Source organism: Sinocyclocheilus rhinocerous, unplaced genomic scaffold (assembly GCF_001515625.1).
Source record: "Sinocyclocheilus rhinocerous isolate Xijiao unplaced genomic scaffold, SAMN03320098_v1.1 scaffold1835, whole genome shotgun sequence".
Lineage (NCBI taxonomy): Eukaryota > Metazoa > Chordata > Actinopteri > Cypriniformes > Cyprinidae > Sinocyclocheilus > Sinocyclocheilus rhinocerous.
In genome coordinates, this window is record NW_015655387.1 from 92,182 (window position 1) to 112,434 (window position 20,253).

Below are 20,253 nucleotides of genomic sequence, written 5' to 3' on the forward strand. Positions count from 1 at the left end.
CTGGATTACACTTTCCAAACCCACTTAAAACGCACCCACTCTCATTGAGAAGGATATTGCACTGTAAAATGATGCATTTGTTATTTTTCAGTAGCTGAGGCTTTTGAAACTGACAGGAGGTTGGCAATAATTTTTCTTTCCCGCCATTTTTAACACTCGTGCACAGATTTACGCAGTTTCCCTTAAAGTAACAAAAAAATTATTATAATAATTTACCATGGTAACCACACCATAATTTTTCGCCAGACATCAGTTACTACGGTTCATGTTATTATCGGTTATTCTGAAATGTCTTGCATTGCTTTAATGACATTCCATACATTTTTTGCTTTTACAGAAGTGACAATAAAAGCAGCAACAAAGGCATTTTGGTGCATACTATGGCTACCATGGTACATTTTTATAAGGTTTACAAAGGTAAAGCACCAGACAAACAGGGGCATTCTGGGGCATGCACTCAAGCTACGAGCACTTTCCAAATTAAAACAAACAAACTTATGAATAAATGAAAAGCAAGGAATGACACAAATGTGGGACCTGACTGTAAGTTTATTTTTATATTACACTTTTAAAAACATGTATAAAATTGGTCCGGCTTCAGAAACAAGGCACGCAATGTCTTGGTTCACGATCTCAGTGTTTGTATCAAGCATTCCCTATATAAAAACATCCAAATTAGGTTAAAATTCCGAGCAGCGAGACAACCATGCAAATAAACTTGTGATGCAGACTGGATGCTTTAATAGTAGGTCTCCCTCTCCACCCAACCTATGACAAAAATATAAAATTCAAATTAGCTCAGCAGGAGGTTTGCATGCATTGTACACGATCTGTATGCTCTGTTCTTAAAAAGCCATCAACTTCAAAAAAATTACAGAAAAAAAAATTGAGCTGTTTATCTAGGCAGCATTTAAATTCAAACACTGGCTTCCATCACATGTTATTCATTGAGAAGCAATCCCAGAATGCATTGCAATGTGGACAAAAAAAATCTATCCAAGATGGCAGATACACTTAAAAGAAATCTTAAAATTACTACATCTTTTCAAAATGTAAAGATACAAACTAGATAATGGTTCATTCGAAATATAATTGACTATTTTAGTCAATATTTATATCATGTTGTTACCCATGTAGTCAAGTCAGCTCACTAGGTTTGGAACACAATATTTACCAAATTATGCGAATAAAAATGATCTCTGCTGTTATGAGGGATGGTGCAATTAAATATTCTCTTACCTCCTGGGCTGCGTCGAATGATAAGTTTTCGGATTTCATCATAAATAAAGATGAGGAGTGAGTAGGGGAAGGCGCAGAACCACCAGTTTGGTCTGGAAAAGAAATTGTACCAAAATTAATCACACCTGTTATATGTATTACATTAGCAATCAATTTTCCCAATAAACTCTCCTAACAAAATACATTTCCCCTAAAAATTCATTAAACAATAAGCAATCAATCACATTCAGATTTTTCTTTCCATAAACAGTGAAGCCTTACTTCAGTGGGTACATTCTGAGGGCAACATCCATGCCTGGGCAGTAGGACAGGAAAGCTGCAAGAGCTGTTTCTTCAAACAGTCCAAAGATGAGAATCTTATTCCTGTAAAGAACAGCAAACATGCAAGACTTCACATCCCTGTTTTGAGCCATTTGGATCTGGACGATTTATTGGCTGTTTACTTACTTCATTCCTTGCTGGAAGACGGAGTTTCTTCTGGTCTTACAGATGATCAAATCGGCCCACTGTACAATTACAATACTGGTGAAGAAGGCCGTGTGGCATGTGAACTCCACAATCTTCCTCTGCTCGTACGTCTGAGATGGTCAAGAACACAACTTTCAGATAAGGTGGTGGAAAAATTGAACAATTATATGCCCACTGGATTTTCGAAAACACTCACCCATTGTTGGCCATAACTGTCTTCCAGGTCATTGACGTATCTGTCATCCCAAAACACTCGAATGCCCAGCAACGTCGACGGCAGGAAGCCATTTTCAGCCAAGATGACAAAATATGCGAAGAACCCAGCCAGAGCTTGAATCATACCTGTGGAGAAAGAAAAAGCAAGGAGATTCAATCATCCAACTCTGTGCAACTGGTGGTAAAGAAAATAGCCATGCAGAATTATGACAGTTTATGCTGTTAAGCAACTCTTACCTATCTGACCATAGGCTATGCTAATCAGCCTCTCGTTCACAAGTTTGTCCGTCTTAGGGTTTCTGGGTTGACGCTTCATGATGTCACTCTCAGCGGCTTCATAGGCCAATGAGATTGCAGGAACCTTGAAGACAAGAGCACAATAACGTTTATTAAAGACCATGATCCACTGAAAAAAAAAAAATCAGGTGATTAATTACTGGTCAAGTGCATTGCTTACCATGTCAGTACCCAGGTCAATGCAAAGAATGGTGACGGTACCCAAAGGAAGAGGGATGTTGGCAATGATAAAGAGGAGGAAGGGGGTGATCTCAGGGATGTTGCTGGTCAGTGTGTAGGCAATAGACTTCTTCAAGTTGTCAAAGATCAGACGGCCTAAAGTGGAAGACATGTTTGAGGACCAAGTCTCAAAGTAACCTTCAGAATTTTTCAGTCAAGTAAGTTCTCAAAAAAATACCTTCTTCTACTCCAGTGACAATTGAGGCAAAGTTGTCGTCCAGAAGAATCATGTCAGCAGCTTGTTTGGATACGTCAGATCCAGCGATACCCATAGCCACACCAATGTCAGCCTTCTTCAGAGCAGGAGAATCATTGACACCATCACCGGTTACAGCTACAATGGCACCCTGTGGACAAACACAAATTAATGTAACATCGTGTTGTGACGCATCTAAGTTCTTGTCCTAACCAGCTACGAACGCCACAAGCTATTTTGTCAACCACTTGGTTTCTACTGCTGTTATGTCATGCTGGGTAGCCGTGTCTGCACTCAAAGCCCAATGATCCAAAATCTTCCTTCTCGTAGCTTTATATGTTGCTCTAAACTTCTCTCACTGCACCAGCCAAGTAAAGTACTTAACTCTTATCTTATCAAAATGACCTGGTGAAGTTTTGATTGATCGGAGATCGTAAAGACGACTAACCTGTCTTTGGCAGCCTTCAACGATAATCAGCTTCTGTTGAGGAGACGTTCTGGCAAACACAATTTCTGTGTGGTATTTCAAGATGTCATCTAATTGCTCTGGGGTCAGATCCTTCAGGTCACCACCATGGATCACACAAGCCTTGGCATCCCTTTAAAATTAAATGAAATGAAAAACTAGATGCAATAAATATCCAGCCGGAAACATCCAAATTGAGGAGGAGGAATCAGTTACCTTGGATTGACCTCATTAATAGGAATATTCAAGCGGGCAGCAATGTCTTCAACGGTCTCGTTGCCCTCAGAGATGATACCCACTCCCTTAGCAATGGCCTTGGCTGTGATTGGATGATCACCAGTAACCATGATAACCTAGAAGAGAGATTTTGAATTAGCAATTAGGACGCCTCTGGTTGTTTCTTCAAAACCACAAGCAGTTATTAGGAATGACTATGGCGTACCTTGATTCCAGCGCTCCTACATTTGCCCACGGCATCTGGTACAGCGGCACGAGGAGGATCGATCATGGACATAAGGCCAACGAAGCACAAGTTCTCCGTGGGAAAGTTCACCTCTTCTGTATCAAACTGGAAGTCCTCAGGGAACTGTTCATCAGGAAGGTTGAAGTGGCAGAATCCTGTGGAAAAACATGTTGATGGAAAGTGCAGAATGGAAACGCATGGTTTCAAAATAAAAAATTAAATTTAAAACCCACAAGATTACCCAGTACTCTTTCTCCAAGGCCCCCAAGTTCCAAGTAGGCATTCTGGAAGGCATCCTTCAATTCATCATCAAGCGGCTGCTCTTTTCCTTGGATCAAAATAGAGCTGCACCTGTCCAGGATCCTTTCAGGAGCACCTTTCATTACTAGCAGGTGAGTGGACTCAGTTGTATTGCTATTGGGGTTCTTATGGATGGAGAGCTAAAATGGTCCATAAACAGAAGATATTAGACATCTGAAATTCATCCAAAGAGTTGGCCAAAGCAGGAGATGGTTTTACCTGGTATTTGTTGGTGGAGTTGAATGGGATCTCGCTAATCTTGTTGTATTTTTCTCTCATCTCTTTCACCGATCCACAGCAGAGCTCAATACACTTCAGCAGGGCAGATTCGGAGGCGTCACCAGCCACGTCTCTCTGTGAAAGGAAACAGGAAAGCATGAAAACAAGGAATGGTCTGGAAAAAAAACGAGGACCAACAAACACGGTTGCATTTTAAAACAGATGGCTTAAATGTTCCAGGAAATGCAAGGTAATTTGAGGTAACGGTCCAACAAATTAGTCCCATTACAAAACAAGTCAGAGTGGGCAGAAACAGGAAGGTGTTTACAGGGAAACACTGTGTACCAGTCAGAGGCTCTAGTGAGCTCAAGGGACTAAAAGAATCCCCAGAGGCAAACAGCCGAACTAAGCACAAGCAGACAAACATTGTGAGCATGTAGTAAACAACTCTCAGATGGCATCAGCAACATGCAAAAACTACTTTGTCAGACTTTGCAAGAGCTGGTAAATCTTTTGACAGACTTTCACAATGCACCAATACAGACCTTAAGAATTGGGAGGTTTTCTTGATCAGCAAGGAAGACGGCACGGTTGCAGAGACCAGCGACACGTGCGAGGGCGGCCCAAGTAGCAGAGCTCCTGTCAAAGGAGGTTCCACTCTGGTTCTCTGTGGTGTCTGCTTCGTGAATCTGGTTGTCAAACCACATGTGAGCGACGGTCATTCGGTTCTGGGTCAAAGTACCAGTCTTGTCAGAGCAGATGGTGGAGGTCGAGCCAAGAGTTTCCACGGCTTCGAGATTCTTCACCAGGCAGTTCTTCTTTGCCATACGTTTGGCAGTCAGAGTCAAACACACCTTGAAAATACAAGAATGAGGTTTATCTCTCTTTGAGATTACAATTATTTCAAATTGTAGCAATTATTTTGACACTTACTGTTACGGTAGCCAGGAGACCTTCTGGCACATTAGCGACAATGATACCAATGAGGAAGATGACAGCTTCCAACCAAGAGTAGCCAAGGATCAGGGAGAGGATGAAGAAGGAGACACCCAGGAAGACGGCTACACCAGTGATGATGTGGATAAAGTGCTCAATCTCAATTGAGATGGGAGTGCGACCAACTTCAAGACCAGAAGCGAGAGTGGCAATACGACCCATGACAGTGCGGTCACCAGTGTTGATGACGACACCCCTGGCAGTTCCTGTAAGCAAAATAAAAGTCAATGAAAATGTCTACTTTTAATTGTTAACGAAAATTTGACTTCCAAAAAGACTTCTAGTTTTCATACCTTCAACACAGTTGGTAGAGAAAAACGCAATGTTCCTGGTCTCCAGTGGGTTTTCATTGGAGAAGTCAGGAGTACGAGTCTGGGGCTCAGATTCTCCAGTGAGGGAGGAGTTGTCCACCTGGAGAGGACAAGATCATTAGTAAATCCTTGTAGACTTGAAACGTGCCATTGGAGGAGACATTTCACCATGAATTATGGCGATGGTATTTCACCTTGCATCCATGAGCAGAAATGATACGCAGATCAGCAGGAATTCTATCGCCACCTTTGACTTCCACAAGATCTCCAACCACAACTTCTTCAGCATTGATATTATTCTTCTCACCATCACGGATAACCAAGGCTTGCTATGTGACAAAGTGGAAATTCACTTAACATCACTGAGGAAAAGAGAAAGATCCTGATAATATATATATATATATATATTAAAGAATTATCATCAGTACCTGAGGGACAAGGTTCTTGAAAGAGTCCATGATCTTGGAGCTCTTGGCCTCTTGATAGTACGAGAAACATCCAGTGATCATCACAACAGCAGAGAGTACGATACCCAGATACAACTGCACAGGACAATGAAGGAGAGGTTAGGGATACTGCTAAAACAACAATGTGATCTTAAACACAAACAGGGTTTTCTCCTTACGTTATCATTGGCAGGTTCCTCCTCTGAGACTGCCTGGATGCCGTAGGCAAGAAAACAAAGGATGGCTCCAATCCACAGGAGAGTTGAGAATCCTCCAAAGAGCTGCTTGCAGAACTTGACCCATTCTGGGGTGGTTGGAGGTGGAGTCAAAGCGTTGGGTCCATCACGCGCCAAGATCTCCTTAGCACGAGTGCCTGACAATCCCTGGAGAAAGTGATGGGTTAGATAATGAAGATCCAAACTGAGAGCTTTATGCCATTGTACTTCTGTCAATAGTCTTCCATTTCAAATTCGATACAGAAGCAGACTTACCCTAGTTAAATCAGTGCTGTATTTCCTGGTGAGGTCATCCAGGGACAGTTTGTGATCATCCTACAATAGCGCAAAAATGAACATAGTACATCTCATCAAAGATCACTACAATCATTGTGTGATTTGTTTTGCCAATAGGTGTTTTAAAGAACTAAACTGACTCACCAAGTCCACCTCTTTTTTTAGTTCATCCATGTCTTTATCCTTCTCTTTCTTGCCCTTGGGCTTTGACTTCTTGCCCCCCTGCTCTGAGGTGGCTGCCAGCTCATATTGTTCTCGTCCTTCCTGTGGTGGAGCAAGCATAGATCATCCATTAAATCTCTTGTGCATGGTGTAACAATAGCACTTTTTTAAAGGAATGCAAACTGCCTACATTTATTGATGGGTGTAGGTTTTAAAAGACTTGTAATGTAAATGCACAAAAAAAGTGCTATTACCCAACTTATGAGTGTAAAAGAAGTGCATAAAAGTGTAAAATATTAGCAAGAGGTAACAGAGTGCAGATTGCGTGATCCCAATGGATAACGTGTAGTAATTCACATTTAACTTGAAAAGCAATTAACCAAGTAACCTCTACTTACTGTTAATAAGCAACAGTTCTTATCACAACTGAATTCTGTGAATACAATAGGTGACTCATTGCCTCACAAGCACGGGAGCTGTTACATGAATCACTTAAGTATAGAGCATTTGATTGCTAGTTTGCATTTAAAATCTGATCGTCATCTTAAGTCAGTGAAGCAAACAACAGGCTCTTTGTTTGAAAAATGTGTCAATTTATCAAATCTGCAATTATATATTTTTTGGTTTAATTTACTGAAAAGAGAAAAGCACCATAGCACAACATACAAGAGCATAAAAAAAAGTTAAAGAAGCCTACATAGTTTCAGAAAATATCTAACAACTCTGTTCTTGTGACATCATCAACAGTCAATTAACATAAAATGACAGATTATATCAGTTTGGTCTGACATTTGTTGCTACTGAAAACAAACATTTAAAAAAAAAGTTCAGATTTTTCCATCAGCTTTCATGATTTCAGATCATCTTACAAAGACACAAGATATTTATCTCTGCATCAAATTTATATTTTTTTGCAGGTCAATCCATGTCCTGGTATAAATCTACAAGCAACAGATGATGAAAGTGGCCAGAAACAAAGAACTCGACACCTGTAGTGCCCGACTGAATATGACCGCTTACTTCAGAGCTCTTTCACGTCTACGTATGCTGGTTTACTTAAATGCTTAGTCATCACATCTAATATGCATATGAGCACTTTTCACATCTTGCACATGTGTGTGGAAAATGTCACAAGGTTGAGCCAGAGGGTGAAAAATAAATCAACCATGGCAGAACCTGCTCATAAATATTCATATTTGTGAGAGAATAATCTATCTGGACTTTATCAAATGAATAAAAATACTATTCTTCCGAGTTTTTTTATCTTGCACGTGAGCCAAAGTCGGTTTGCTCAAGCATATCAGTGCTCTCATACTGGGACTTTGCCCTGTTGCCATTGGAAACAGAGCCACACTTCTAGACCCGTGAATGGGTTAAGTCACGTGTCAGGCCCAACTCTCTTTGTTTCAGAAGTGGCGAATGAACAGGGGAGGGTGAAAAGAAAACTGGTGTACAAACTCCTCCACACCAGTCACAGGGCAACTGCTAAAGCTACAGCTTTTCATAAGCTCCCTGTGGTTTAAGAGCATGGACAAATGAACAAAAACGTACAGTGGGGTCGAAATGTGAAATTACTTCAGCATAAAAATTGGGGTGAAAAGGTGGATTATAAAAAAAAAAACGGTGTTCTTAGAATGTCTTATACATTCATGAACAAAACCCGACAATCATGTTCTCCAGCATGATTTGAGATGTTCCAAAGAGCATCTTGAGTTCCAATGTTGAGTTCCACCTGTTCAGAGTCACATGATCAATGACACTTATTTACTTACATTTAACTAGTCACCTAGAGATATTAATATTTTCAAAATCCTCAAAGTGATAGAGGTTCAATGTGGTCTGAGACTTTTGGACCCTATTGCATTTCTAAAATGTCAAAATAAACATCCATGCATTTTGGAAAGCAATTTCTTTCTCACTTGGTGGTGGAAAAGCAACAATCGCCTGGAGGTAAATGCATGTTACTATCTCATAGTTCACTGCACCAAAAAAGGTAAGGGGCCCCGAGACAGCCGTCGGGGTCAGTGAGGAGGGGTGGTCAGTCTCTGTCAGATGAGACTGTCAATGACAAAAGGTTTCACTAACGCATAGTGACTGATGAATGGAAAGAATGTTAAACCCTTCAGAGATGGAGTGACAGTCTTAGCTTATATACACCCTCGGGGGAGCGAGAACACAGCTGTGGTCAACACCTGATGCCGGTCCTAAAGCACAAAACATACTAACATTTTTGTATGAAATAACAGTTTGCCCTTAAGTTTTTGCAAACATTACTGTAAATATTTTCTGATTTCTACTCCCTTTCCAAGTCTATGGTGGCTACAGCGCTGGGTAATAATACCATGGTAAACTGCATCATGTATATGAATATTGTAACATGGCATTGGATTGTAGTACTATATATGCCATTATGGTAACTCCAATGTAGAAACTCAGTATTAAACTAGCAAATATATAATTTAATTCTTATTTCAATATGACCCCAAAAAAATTCTACACTGCAAAATACATGAAATGCTGTTATTTCATATCAGTCTCTTGCACACAACAGTAAGCCTATGTCTGCAGAGGCGAGACATCTGCCCCATTGCGGTGGGATTTGATGGGGCTGGGGGCGTAGCTCAATGCACCAAACCCAGATGAAACATGCGGACGGCTGTTTGCTCCCCATCACATGGAAAACCCTGGGACTGAATGCATAATTTACATTTACACTGGTGCTCAGAGCCTCACATTAGGGAGTGGTATTCAGCTCTTACGCAATGCCACTGCATGCTGGAATCATATTAGGAGTCAATGAACCCTACAGGAAGCAAATCATAAGATTATGACTGAATGTGAAAGGAGAAACGAAAGAAAGCGGAATTTTATTGAAAAGCTAAGCATATCATGCAGCTAATGTGGTATTTTACAGTTCCAGAATGTAAATTAATTACGATTAATGCACAATTCTGCACTGCAGACACAAGACTGTCTCCGTCAGTGCCCTCGTTTATTTTAAGTCAAGCCTTTACTCAACTAACTCAGCCTGCTGCACTTAAAGATAACGATGACAAACAGACGCGATGATAACTAGTCCTCAAACCCGAGACAACTTTATCATGTCAGACTACACCCTAAAATTAAACATGGTTTACTGTACAGCGAAAAACATAACATGAACCACATCACTGCGTGAAAACGCCATGATATGTCAAAGCTTTAACTACATGATTTTACATGAAATGGTTAACCACGGGTATTGTTTGTTTAGAGGTTTTAAACAGTTAAACTACACATACACATCTCGTAGTTTTAAATGAAATAGCCTAGTTTAACGATGTGCGCCTCGGGGTAAAAAGAGTTAACTTTTTATTTTGTGAATTTTGATGCCAAGTTAAAGCGTTTAGAGTTTAAATATAATACCTAAATAACTCGTTCAATGTTTTAATTCGGGATATTTAGCCTCTGTAGTGTACTGGATGTATGTCGAGATGGGTTGAACGGTTTATCTAGCGCATCTGGAGGTTTTACAGCAAATGTTTAAAGTAAGCGCGACGTTCATTCCGAGTTTTACGCGGTAAAATAGTGACACAATGTATCTCGAGGTTTCGTCACACTCAGAAACACGTTGTCGAGCCAACTACAAATGTTCTGTCGTAATAGTTAAAGAGCTTGGAGATTTTTCTGAGAGCTGCTAAACATCAGAGGAACACAGAGCTCTTCTCTCGTTACAAACATGATTACTTCAGTTTTACAATGTAAAAGTCACGAGACTGACTGTACTTGCTTCGACAAACAGGCCATGCAACATCGCGGCCATAGAGGAGGAAGTTGTCTGCTACATTCCTGAAATCTTTGTAGTGAACCAAGAACGTCTTAAAATGGAGTTTGAGTCTCTTTTAAAGCCTCAGACTTAAAACCTGTTGCTCCATCCGAGAATACAAAATTTCTTTATGGGTTAGATGCGCATTTCATTAATTTAAACGAACTAATTTGAATATTAAAACTGCGGAAGTCTCATACTCCGGGAAGCCATTTGGAAACAACAATTTACCAAACCAGTATTTTCAGCAACTCTAAAACCACCTGTTTAAACACAGAAACAATACTGCAAATTCCTAGACAGCCTTTAAGAATGAAACGACAAACACGTTCAACACTTACTCCTCGTCCCATTTTGCTTCTTTTGATTAAAAAAGACCACCTGGGTTTAAAAAACAAATCCAAGCTTTCTTTAAAAACAACAAATTAAAAGTCCCCAATCCCGTTTCCTCTTTTTTGGGGCTTTTTCCCTTGGTCACCGTTGAACGCGTCGTTCCAATCGGACACGCATCCAAGCCGCGTTACAGTGTGAGCACTCAAAGCTTATATATACATCGTGGGGTTTTTCACTGTGACGTCTGCCTGGATTGTCATGGTAACGCGGAGGAAAGGGGCGTGGTCTGCAGACAAGAGCGGGGCTGGGGGATTGTGACGGACTTTCACCTCTGAACTTTGATCGTGTTAAATAATGTATCGCTTTTCTATATCAGTGCCGATTCCCTTTTTTGCTTGAGCTTATTTTTGTGAATTGCTGGTTAAGAAACTCTTTAAAGTTAATGCCCTGTTAGAAAATCCGGTTTAAGCTCGTATATCCGTGTTTTAGAATGTGGTTTCTAGCTGGTCACTAACTGACTGGACACTATGTTCCGAAAACCAGACCAGCAGTAAACCAGCTGGAGGTGGTCCAGTTCGTAGCTGGTTTCTGAGCGTTATAACCAGCTTAGGCCATCTAGAAACTATTTAAAATATGATTTTCCAGTGTTAAATGGTCTCCTTAAGAGCACAGTTACGAAATAAATATGGTTGCATGGAGTAACCGGGTTAAATTGTTTAGAAATTATGAAATTATTAACATGGGCTTGTGATTCATACATCTAGTATGTGCTTAGAAAGCAAACGTAAGCATATTCAAGGCGTTAATCAATCTAAAAATCATGACTTGCTTGGTTTTCCATTGTCTTATAACCTAAATATTTCTCAGTATTAATTAATGAAGTGCAGTTTTGTTAGAATAATAGCCTTGTGTTAACTGAAAATAATGCAAATGCTGTTGCTTTTAGGCTTATTTTTCACAAATATCATGGGATTCACTATTATACGAGGATTTCTATCATTAGGATAATTTGAGCTCAATTTGACAGACTATTTTTTAGCTCTATTCTGTTGAGATCGTATTCCATGGTCATTATTTTCTTCTTTTTATGTTTTCCAGATTATCCTCATTAGAGGGATTATGCTCATTAAACACATGTATTGTGTGTTGTTGTTGATGATGGAAATTGACCAGTGCTGTTGAACCGGCGCCTGCTGGAGACTGCATCTTCAAAGTAGGAGAGCTAAAAATATCTTGAATTTTATTTACAAGCTGTGGGCTCTAGCCTATAAATGTGTTGTCATGGAAACTATCATGTCACCCCCTAATTTTAGACAAGAAGAATGCCCTCTTGTGGTAGTAGTGAAATCTGATCTTACAATGCCTATAAATATCACGTGCTGTGCCTTTATCATGGCCAGGCCATATCATATTGAGATACATCAAGGACAATAATAAGTACAATGATGTAATCATCACAAGCGCTTTATATCATGGTGGACGATCCAATCGAATTATATTGTTCTTACATTAATCTAATTACAGTAACCTCTACAGTTGGCATTTTTACAGTTAATTATTCAATAAAGCAATTAAATAAATTTTCTTTTGGCCATATGGCCTGTCTAATGTGATTTTAAAGGTTTTGCATTTGATATCTTTGTGGGGACCAATATTTTAATGGTAGTGCATAATGAAGACACAAACACAAATTCCTTCTAATTTGACATATTTATTGATTGAAAATGACCAGATTTGTAATCATTAAAAAAAAAAAATATCAAAATGCACGTCTTCTCGCATATGTTTGCAACAGAAAGTCTTTGTGTTTCAGTAGTATGTTTCTTTTTCCACCCAGCCTGAAACAAAACAGCATAGATATTAGAGCTAGTTCATTCACATGTGAAATAACAAAATACTGTTATGAAAGTTATCGCTATCGTAGACCCCATTCAAAACCCAGGTTTCCTCTTGGGAAACAGATACTTTAGCTTTAAAATGAAAACAAACATAGATGATATCAATGTCAAAGACTGCCAACATCTGTTAGTTATATCTGTTATTACCTCCTGGGCTCCGCCTAAGGATGTATCTTCTAATTTCATCATAGACGAAGATGAGCAGCGAGTATGGGAAGGCACAGAACCACCAACATGGTCTAAAACATAATACCAATGTTCAATAGACATTTCAAGGTCAGCTAGAATAAAAATGAAATATTCCCATTTCTTGTGTGTAAAAGACTAGTTATGTCCACCTACTTGAGAGGATACATTCTCAAAGCAATGTCCATGCCTGGGCAGTAGGACAAGAAAGCTGCCAGAGCAGTTTCCTCAAACAGACCAAAGATGAGGATTTTGTTCCTATGAAAGAAAAGTGGTGACAATGCTTTTAAAAACAGCGCTGTATAACACACATTGCACAATTTAATGGCTGGACACTTTGTTTACATACCTCATTCCCTGCTGTACGATGGAATTCCTCCTGGTCTTGCAGATGATCAGATCGGCCCACTGCACAATCACAATACTGGCGAAGAATGCTGTGTGGCATGTGAACTCCACAATCTTTCTGTGCTCATATGTCTGGAAGAGTAAACAGAAGAGCAATATTTACATGACCGATACTTCACATTTGTTGTATTATAAAAGTTTTTTGGTTTATACAGTTGTGACACCTACCCATTGCTGGCCATAGCTATCTTCCAAGTCATTGAGATACTTATCGTCCCAGTTGACTCGAATTCCTATTAAATCGGAGGGCAGGAATCCGTTCTCGGCAAGAATTACAAAGTAGGTAAAGAACCCTGCAACTGCTTGCATCATACCTAAAAATAAGTATGATGACATTAAAATGTAAGTTTAGAGGGTCTGTCAATAGGTTAAAATAATTGTGTATCACCTATAATTAAGTGTTTGTTTTATTTGTATGTATGTATGTAATATACAGCATTTATATTTTACATTTCAGTATTCCATTTTAATTAATAGAGTTTCTTTATAATTAAAAACCGTAGGTGGCACTGTTTTTACTTCTCAGGCGAACTAAGGGCATGGCTGCAATAGCAATTATGAAATTTTGTTGATTATATTAATGCACTGACTAAAGATATTCCTGGTCGGCATGCTTGCTGGCAGATTTGTATATGCAGACGATTTAGTATTTCAAAGTATAGCAGTTAACAAGAATGGATCTCAAATGAAATAAAACACAATATATGTAACACAGATGCTTTTGCAGCTAGCCTGCTGCTGCAGTATGTTGAACTTTAATAATATTTAAATTAAATACTATGCTAAGAGTAAAATATCACAGTAGAGTAGGCCTACTTGTTCAAAACCAGGTCAAAGAATGAACATAGCGCTAACAGTAAAGAACGTCTGTTTAGAGTAACCATGCTCTTACCAATTTGACCGTAGGCCATACTGATGAGCCTCTCATTCACCAGTTTATCTGTTTTAGCGTTTCTGGGTTGTCTCTTCATGATGTCACTTTCAGCAGTTTCGTAGGCCAGTGAGATAGCAGGAACCTGTGGAAACATTAAACAACAAATCAAAACCATTTCTTTAAAATTTTGACCATTTGGGGGAGCTCTCACAAAATTAAGGCTCAGCACATGGATCAGAGGTCACCCACTAAAGATAAAAGCATTGCTACATGAACTGTTTGCTGTTTTCAAAATGGTCAAAATTAAAGGGGTCATATGACGTTGCTAAAAATAACATTATTTTGTGTATTTGGTGTAATGAAATGTGTTTATGCGGTTTAAGGTTCAAAAAACACATTATTTTCCACATACTGTATGTACATTATTGTTGCTCCTCTATGCCCCACCTTTCTGAATCGCGTCGATTTTTACAAAGCTCAACGGTCTGAAAAGCGAGGTGTGCTCTGATTGGCCAGCTACGTGGTAGAGTCTTAACTTTTATAAAGAATATCTCTTTGGGTTTGAGACTTTAGTCTTTGCAACTTTAGGGATCTTATCTATGCACGAACAGCTTGTAACACTCCAAAGAGAAAGGAAAACCTGAAATCGCATCATATGACCCCTTTAAAAAAAAAAAAAAAAGGTCAACAGCCAGTATGGCTAACACTGAAGGAGCAGACATCACTGTATGTGAAGAGTCGTATGTGATGAAAGAAATCATAGCATTACACTAAATTATTCAAAGTGTTTTTTTCTGACCAGTAGGTGGCACTAAATACAAACTTACACAATAGCTGCAATTACAATTACAAAGTTTCATTTTATGCATTCTATCATTGCCAAGACAAGGCCAAACTTTGTGCTTGGGATGCTATTCACTGGCATGGTCTCAAGATTATCTGTACCAAAGCTGTGGATCATCAGTACCTTAGCTTGCTTTCAACACATTAACGATGGTGGAAACCAAGATCCGATGAATCAGAAGAAAAAACTAATCTATACAATATATGTCTACATCCCTTCAGTGCTTGGCTCCTGATTCACATACTGTGTCCTTTCACCTACCATGTCAGTGCCCAGGTCAATGCAGAGAATGGTGACGGTGCCCAAAGGTAGAGGAATATTAGCAATGATGAACAAGAGGAAGGGTGAGATCTCAGGGATGTTGCTGGTCAGTGTGTAGGCAATGGACTTTTTCAAGTTGTCAAAGATCAGACGTCCTAAAGTTGAAGATAGATATGAGAATTAAGCATCATAAGTTACCTTCCTAATTCTTCAGTCAGTTAAGTTCTCAATAAAATGTCTCACCTTCTTCTACTCCAGTAACAATTGAGGCAAAGTTGTCGTCCAGAAGGATCATGTCAGCAGCCTGTTTGGATACGTCAGATCCAGCGATACCCATAGCCACACCAATGTCAGCCTTCTTCAGAGCAGGAGAATCATTGACACCATCACCGGTTACGGCCACAATGGCACCCTGATAAGAGAAATAAAATGCATTAAAATGGTTCCTTCTGGGTAAAATTTCCTAGTATCAAATAGGATTGGACAGACAACTCCCTGACATTACCTGTCGCTGACAACCTTCTACAATGATCAGCTTTTGTTGTGGAGAAGTTCTGGCAAACACAATTTCTGTATGGTGTTTCAGGATATCATCCAGCTTTTCTTCCCTCATATTCTTCAGTTCTCCACCATGGACCACACAGGCCTTAGCATCTCTAGAGGTACACATTGCATTAGCAGACTTCTAGAGCAAATTAAAAACTTGGTGAATAAATGTTTTGTTTGAGATGGATACCTTGGATTGACCTCATCAACAGGGATGTTTAAACGAGCAGCAATGTCTTCCACAGTCTCATTGCCTTCAGAGATGATGCCAACACCCTTTGCAATAGCCTTAGCTGTAATTGGATGGTCTCCAGTAACCATGATAACCTGTAATTGAAGATTCTGAATTATAATTTGATTAACTGATTGTACATGCAACAAGTATGAACAAAATTTAATATGCTGCAGCAAAGGTGCGACATATTCAAACAATGGATCTTGAACCAAGAACACCTTCTTGATTCAAAACCCATTACAAATAGTCTTAGCTGTAATTGGATGGTCACAAGTAACCTGTGATAGAAGACATAGATGCTTGATCATATAAATCATTTAATTCAATACAGGTATAATATAATCAAGCCATCAGTCTTGAATCAAGGTGAAACAACACCTTGATTCCTGCACTCCTGCACTTGCCCACAGCATCTGGTACAGCTGCACGAGGAGGATCAATCATGGATATTAGGCCAACAAAACACAGGTTCTCAGTTGGGAAGTTCACTTCGTCGGTATCAAATGCAAAACCCTCAGGAAATTGGTCATCAGGGAGGCTAAAGTGGCAGAAACCTTTGAGAAAGAACACAATCATTAGTGTACATAGTCATAGTTTTAACTGAAAAACTCCACAAGGTGAACTTCACAAGATGGCTTTACCCAGCACTCTTTCTCCGAGACCTCCGAGTTCTACATAAGCATTTTGGAAAGCATCTTTCATTTCATCATCCAAAGGCTGCTCTTTTCCTTGAATCACAATAGTAGAGCATCGATCCAAGATTCCCTCAGGGGCTCCCTTCATCACCAGCAGGTGCTTAGACTCTGAAGAATTGGGATTCTTGTGGATTGAGAGCTAGAAAAGGCATATTAGGGGATGTTAGGAAGGACAGTCAAATCTGTAAATCTCCAAAGAATAATTAAACAAAAATACCTGATACTTGTTGGTGGAGTTGAAAGGGATCTCAGCAATCTTTGGGTACTTCTCTCTCATTCCAATGACTGAACCACAGCACAGCTCAATACACTTCAGCAGGGCAGACTCTGAGGCATCACCAGCTGTGTCTCGCTGCAAAAGATTGATTTCTTTTCTTTACTGATAGTGTCTTGACCGACATATATTTACTGATGGACTTTTACAAGTCTAAAGTTAAATCATCTACATATTTATTTAAATATTTTAAAGTACTAAATATTGAGAAGCTCAAGCACACCTTAAGGATTGGCACATGGTTTTGATCAGCAAGGAAGACAGCACGATTGCAAAGGCCAGCGATACGTGCAAGAGCAGACCAAGTAGCCGAGCTCCTATCGAATGAGGCTCCACTCTGGTTCTCTGTGGTGTCTGCTTCGTGAATTTGGCTGTCAAACCACATGTGAGCGACAGTCATTCGGTTCTGGGTCAAAGTTCCAGTCTTGTCAGAGCAGATGGTTGTGGTCGAGCCAAGAGTCTCCACTGCTTCAAGATTCTTTACCAGGCAGTTCTTCTTTGCCATACGTTTGGCGGTCAGAGTCAGACACACCTACATGAAGTTACAAGTTAAGTAATAATTCTTGGCTCAAGTGAAGTGTGCTTTGGCTCTAGTAGTGTACATTGAACTCTGACTTACAGTTACAGTGGCAAGGAGACCTTCAGGCACATTAGCGACAATGATACCAATAAGGAAGATGACAGCTTCCAACCACCCATATCCGAGAATCAGGGAAAGAATGAAGAAGGAGACACCCAGGAAGACAGCTACACCAGTGATGATGTGGATGAAGTGCTCGATCTCTTTAGCAATTGGTGTTTGTCCACCTTCCAAACTGGAGGCAAGAGTGGCGATACGACCCATGACAGTACGGTCACCGGTGTTAATGACAATCCCTCTGGCAGTACCTATTGAAAAATGAAATTTCAATTACGAAATTCTGACATTTTTTATCCAACAAACCTAATTTGTTTTATCTGTGTACCTTCAACACAGTTAGTAGAGAAGAAGGCAATGTTTCTGGTTTCCAGGGGATTTTCATTGGAGAAGTCAGGAGAACGAGTCTGGGGCTCAGATTCACCAGTGAGGGAAGAGTTGTCCACCTGGAAAGGAAGATTGGTCCAGGATTGCTGGTTAGTACCAGTTTGGTGTTGGTCTAGCTCTGGGGTGTTCAATACCCTTCAATCTAAAATTTGAGCTAAACTCTGTAGGACACTGGCCCTCCAGGAGCAGGTTTAGCATATACAACTTGTTCACCAACAAACCATTGGTTGACTTGTTGACCAAAGAAATGACACTACTTAAGAAGCCTGTTTGATGGGGACACCGGAATCCCATTCTGGTGACCAACATTCAAAATGCAACATAACTTTTCAAAAGTGGGAGTATGTTACCTTTGCCATTCTTTTGCGCGTTAAGTCTTACCTTGCATCCATGCGCAGAGATGATACGGAGATCAGCTGGGATTCTGTCTCCACCTTTGACCTCCACAAGATCACCAGCGACTACCTCCTCTGCATTGATACACTTTTTCTCTCCATCATATTATGACAACAGCAGCAAGCACAATTCCCAGGTAAAGCTGGAAAATCAAACAGGTTCACAGTGGGGATAATTATGCTTGATTCACTATGTTTGTTGACATATGAATTATTTATGCATAAATAAGTGAAGTTTTTTGCTCTATCGTACATTGTCATTTGCGGGTTCATCTTCAGAGGCAGCTTGGATTCCGTATGCCAGGAAACAAAGGATTGCACCAATCCACAGCAGCGTTGAGAACCCACCAAAGAGCTGTTTGCAGAACTTGATCCATTCTGGAGTCGTAGGAGGTGGGGTCAGGGCATTGGGCCCATCACAAGCTAAGATCTCCTTTGCACGGGAAGAAGACAAGCCCTGCCAGCAACGATAAAAATGTAGTCAACAATTGGTTAAACATTGTTGCAGGGTGAGTGAAGCTTGAAACAGTGGTTGTGGATGTCAGACCTCAAAAATATAAACATAAATATGAGACTTCAAGGAGATATTGTGGAATAACGAAAAGGGGGCATGTTGTCCTTGAGGTGTTAGAGCTTTTTGAAGGTCAGGGTGGGGCAGAGGATTTGGTCCAGGTAGGGGGTGGAGTTAATGGCAATGACACACTCACCTATGTCCGGCATCGCTCCAGGACAGTTAGCAATAATTCGGTTCAAATAATATTATGCACATAGGCTTCAGATCCATAGCTTACATATATAAGTTGCAAGTACTTGTATTAAAACTTTTCCATTACAACATTACGACACTTTCCATTACATAATAATTACACCTTGAACATACCTCTTGGTAAACAAACCATTTTTAAAGTAAATATGCTTTAATTTGACAGAGAAGACATAGTAAGCTTAATAATCCAAAATTTCAATGATTTTAAATTAGTTTACCAGCCATTCTTTTCAAAGGGAGATAATACCAACAATCATTTATGTCCATCTAAGAAGATAAAACATGAATCATTTTAAATACATTATGTTTCCCAAATGTGTCACAAAACTCACCCTGGTTAGGTCAGTTCCATATTTGCGGTGAAGCTCATCCATTGTCAACTTGTGGTCTTCCTGCAGAAAAAAAAAAGAGCCTTGAAATCTTAGTTCCCCACAGAACTGATTTTGGTTAAATGGAACATTTCAATGCAATGTGTATTTTCTAAATGTATTTATATATTAATTTCGCACCAGATCCACTTCTTTTTTGAGGTCTGCCATGTCCATCTGCTTTCTTTTCCCCTTTTTTGGCTTTTTGGCTCCATCTTCTGAAGTTGCCGCCAATTTGTACTTATCGTTCCCCGTCTATCAAAAATAACAATACTTAGCATATGCAACAAACACATTACCTGAACGAGAGACAAGAGAGAGAGAAAAAATCGAGAGAGAAAAATGGAGCAACAAAAGCAAATGTGCAATGAAACTGGCAGAATAATGAAATATAGCCATGGTCCACTCACTCCAAGCCCCATTTTCCTTGTTTATTCCAATTTAAACTCTGAAGCTTTTGGATCTTAGATGTCGTAGTTCTCGTGAAAGCCTCTCCGGAGACAAAAAGCTCCTGTGTGTCCAAGTCAGGTTCACAAAATTTATACCCTGCCAACTCACCTGTTTCAAGGAGGAGATTAGGGAGGAGTTTGGCTGCTGTCATGGAGCTTTAACATTTATTCAACCTTCATCCGAACAGGTAGGTCATGTCATTGACACCTAGTTGAGGAACTAACATACTCAATATTTGTTTGCACATAATTTATCAGTATTACAAAAAACCTTCCATGTGCTCTGATTTGTCTTCAACATTAAGTTTCTCTGCACTTATAAATCATTTATTTGTCTGGCACCACCTGATTTTTATGACTTTTAGCCACTTCTCCATTTTAA

At 39.7% G+C, this 20,253-nt stretch overlaps 1 protein-coding gene and 1 pseudogene across 1 annotated transcript; both read right to left on the reverse strand.

The window, feature by feature from the left end:
- Nucleotides 1–531: 531 nt before the first annotated feature.
- LOC107718011 (sodium/potassium-transporting ATPase subunit alpha-1-like) lies at nt 532–10,866 on the reverse strand. Its single transcript, XM_016524926.1, has 22 exons — nt 10,657–10,866; nt 6,493–6,612; nt 6,328–6,387; nt 6,016–6,219; nt 5,819–5,932; nt 5,585–5,719; nt 5,373–5,490; nt 5,017–5,285; nt 4,629–4,937; nt 4,084–4,218; nt 3,806–4,004; nt 3,544–3,719; nt 3,318–3,454; nt 3,084–3,234; nt 2,618–2,786; nt 2,381–2,535; nt 2,161–2,284; nt 1,904–2,049; nt 1,687–1,817; nt 1,501–1,602; nt 1,240–1,331; nt 532–768 (listed from the first exon to the last, which is right to left on the reverse strand). Exons 1-22 carry the CDS (start codon nt 10,666–10,668, stop codon nt 740–742), a joined length of 3,087 nt encoding a protein of 1,028 aa, XP_016380412.1. The 5' UTR covers nt 10,669–10,866; the 3' UTR covers nt 532–739.
- Nucleotides 10,867–12,413: 1,547 nt separating this feature from the next.
- On the reverse strand, nt 12,414–19,913 carry LOC107718015 (sodium/potassium-transporting ATPase subunit alpha-1-like; annotated as a pseudogene).
- Between the last annotated feature and the right edge of the window lie 340 nt (nt 19,914–20,253).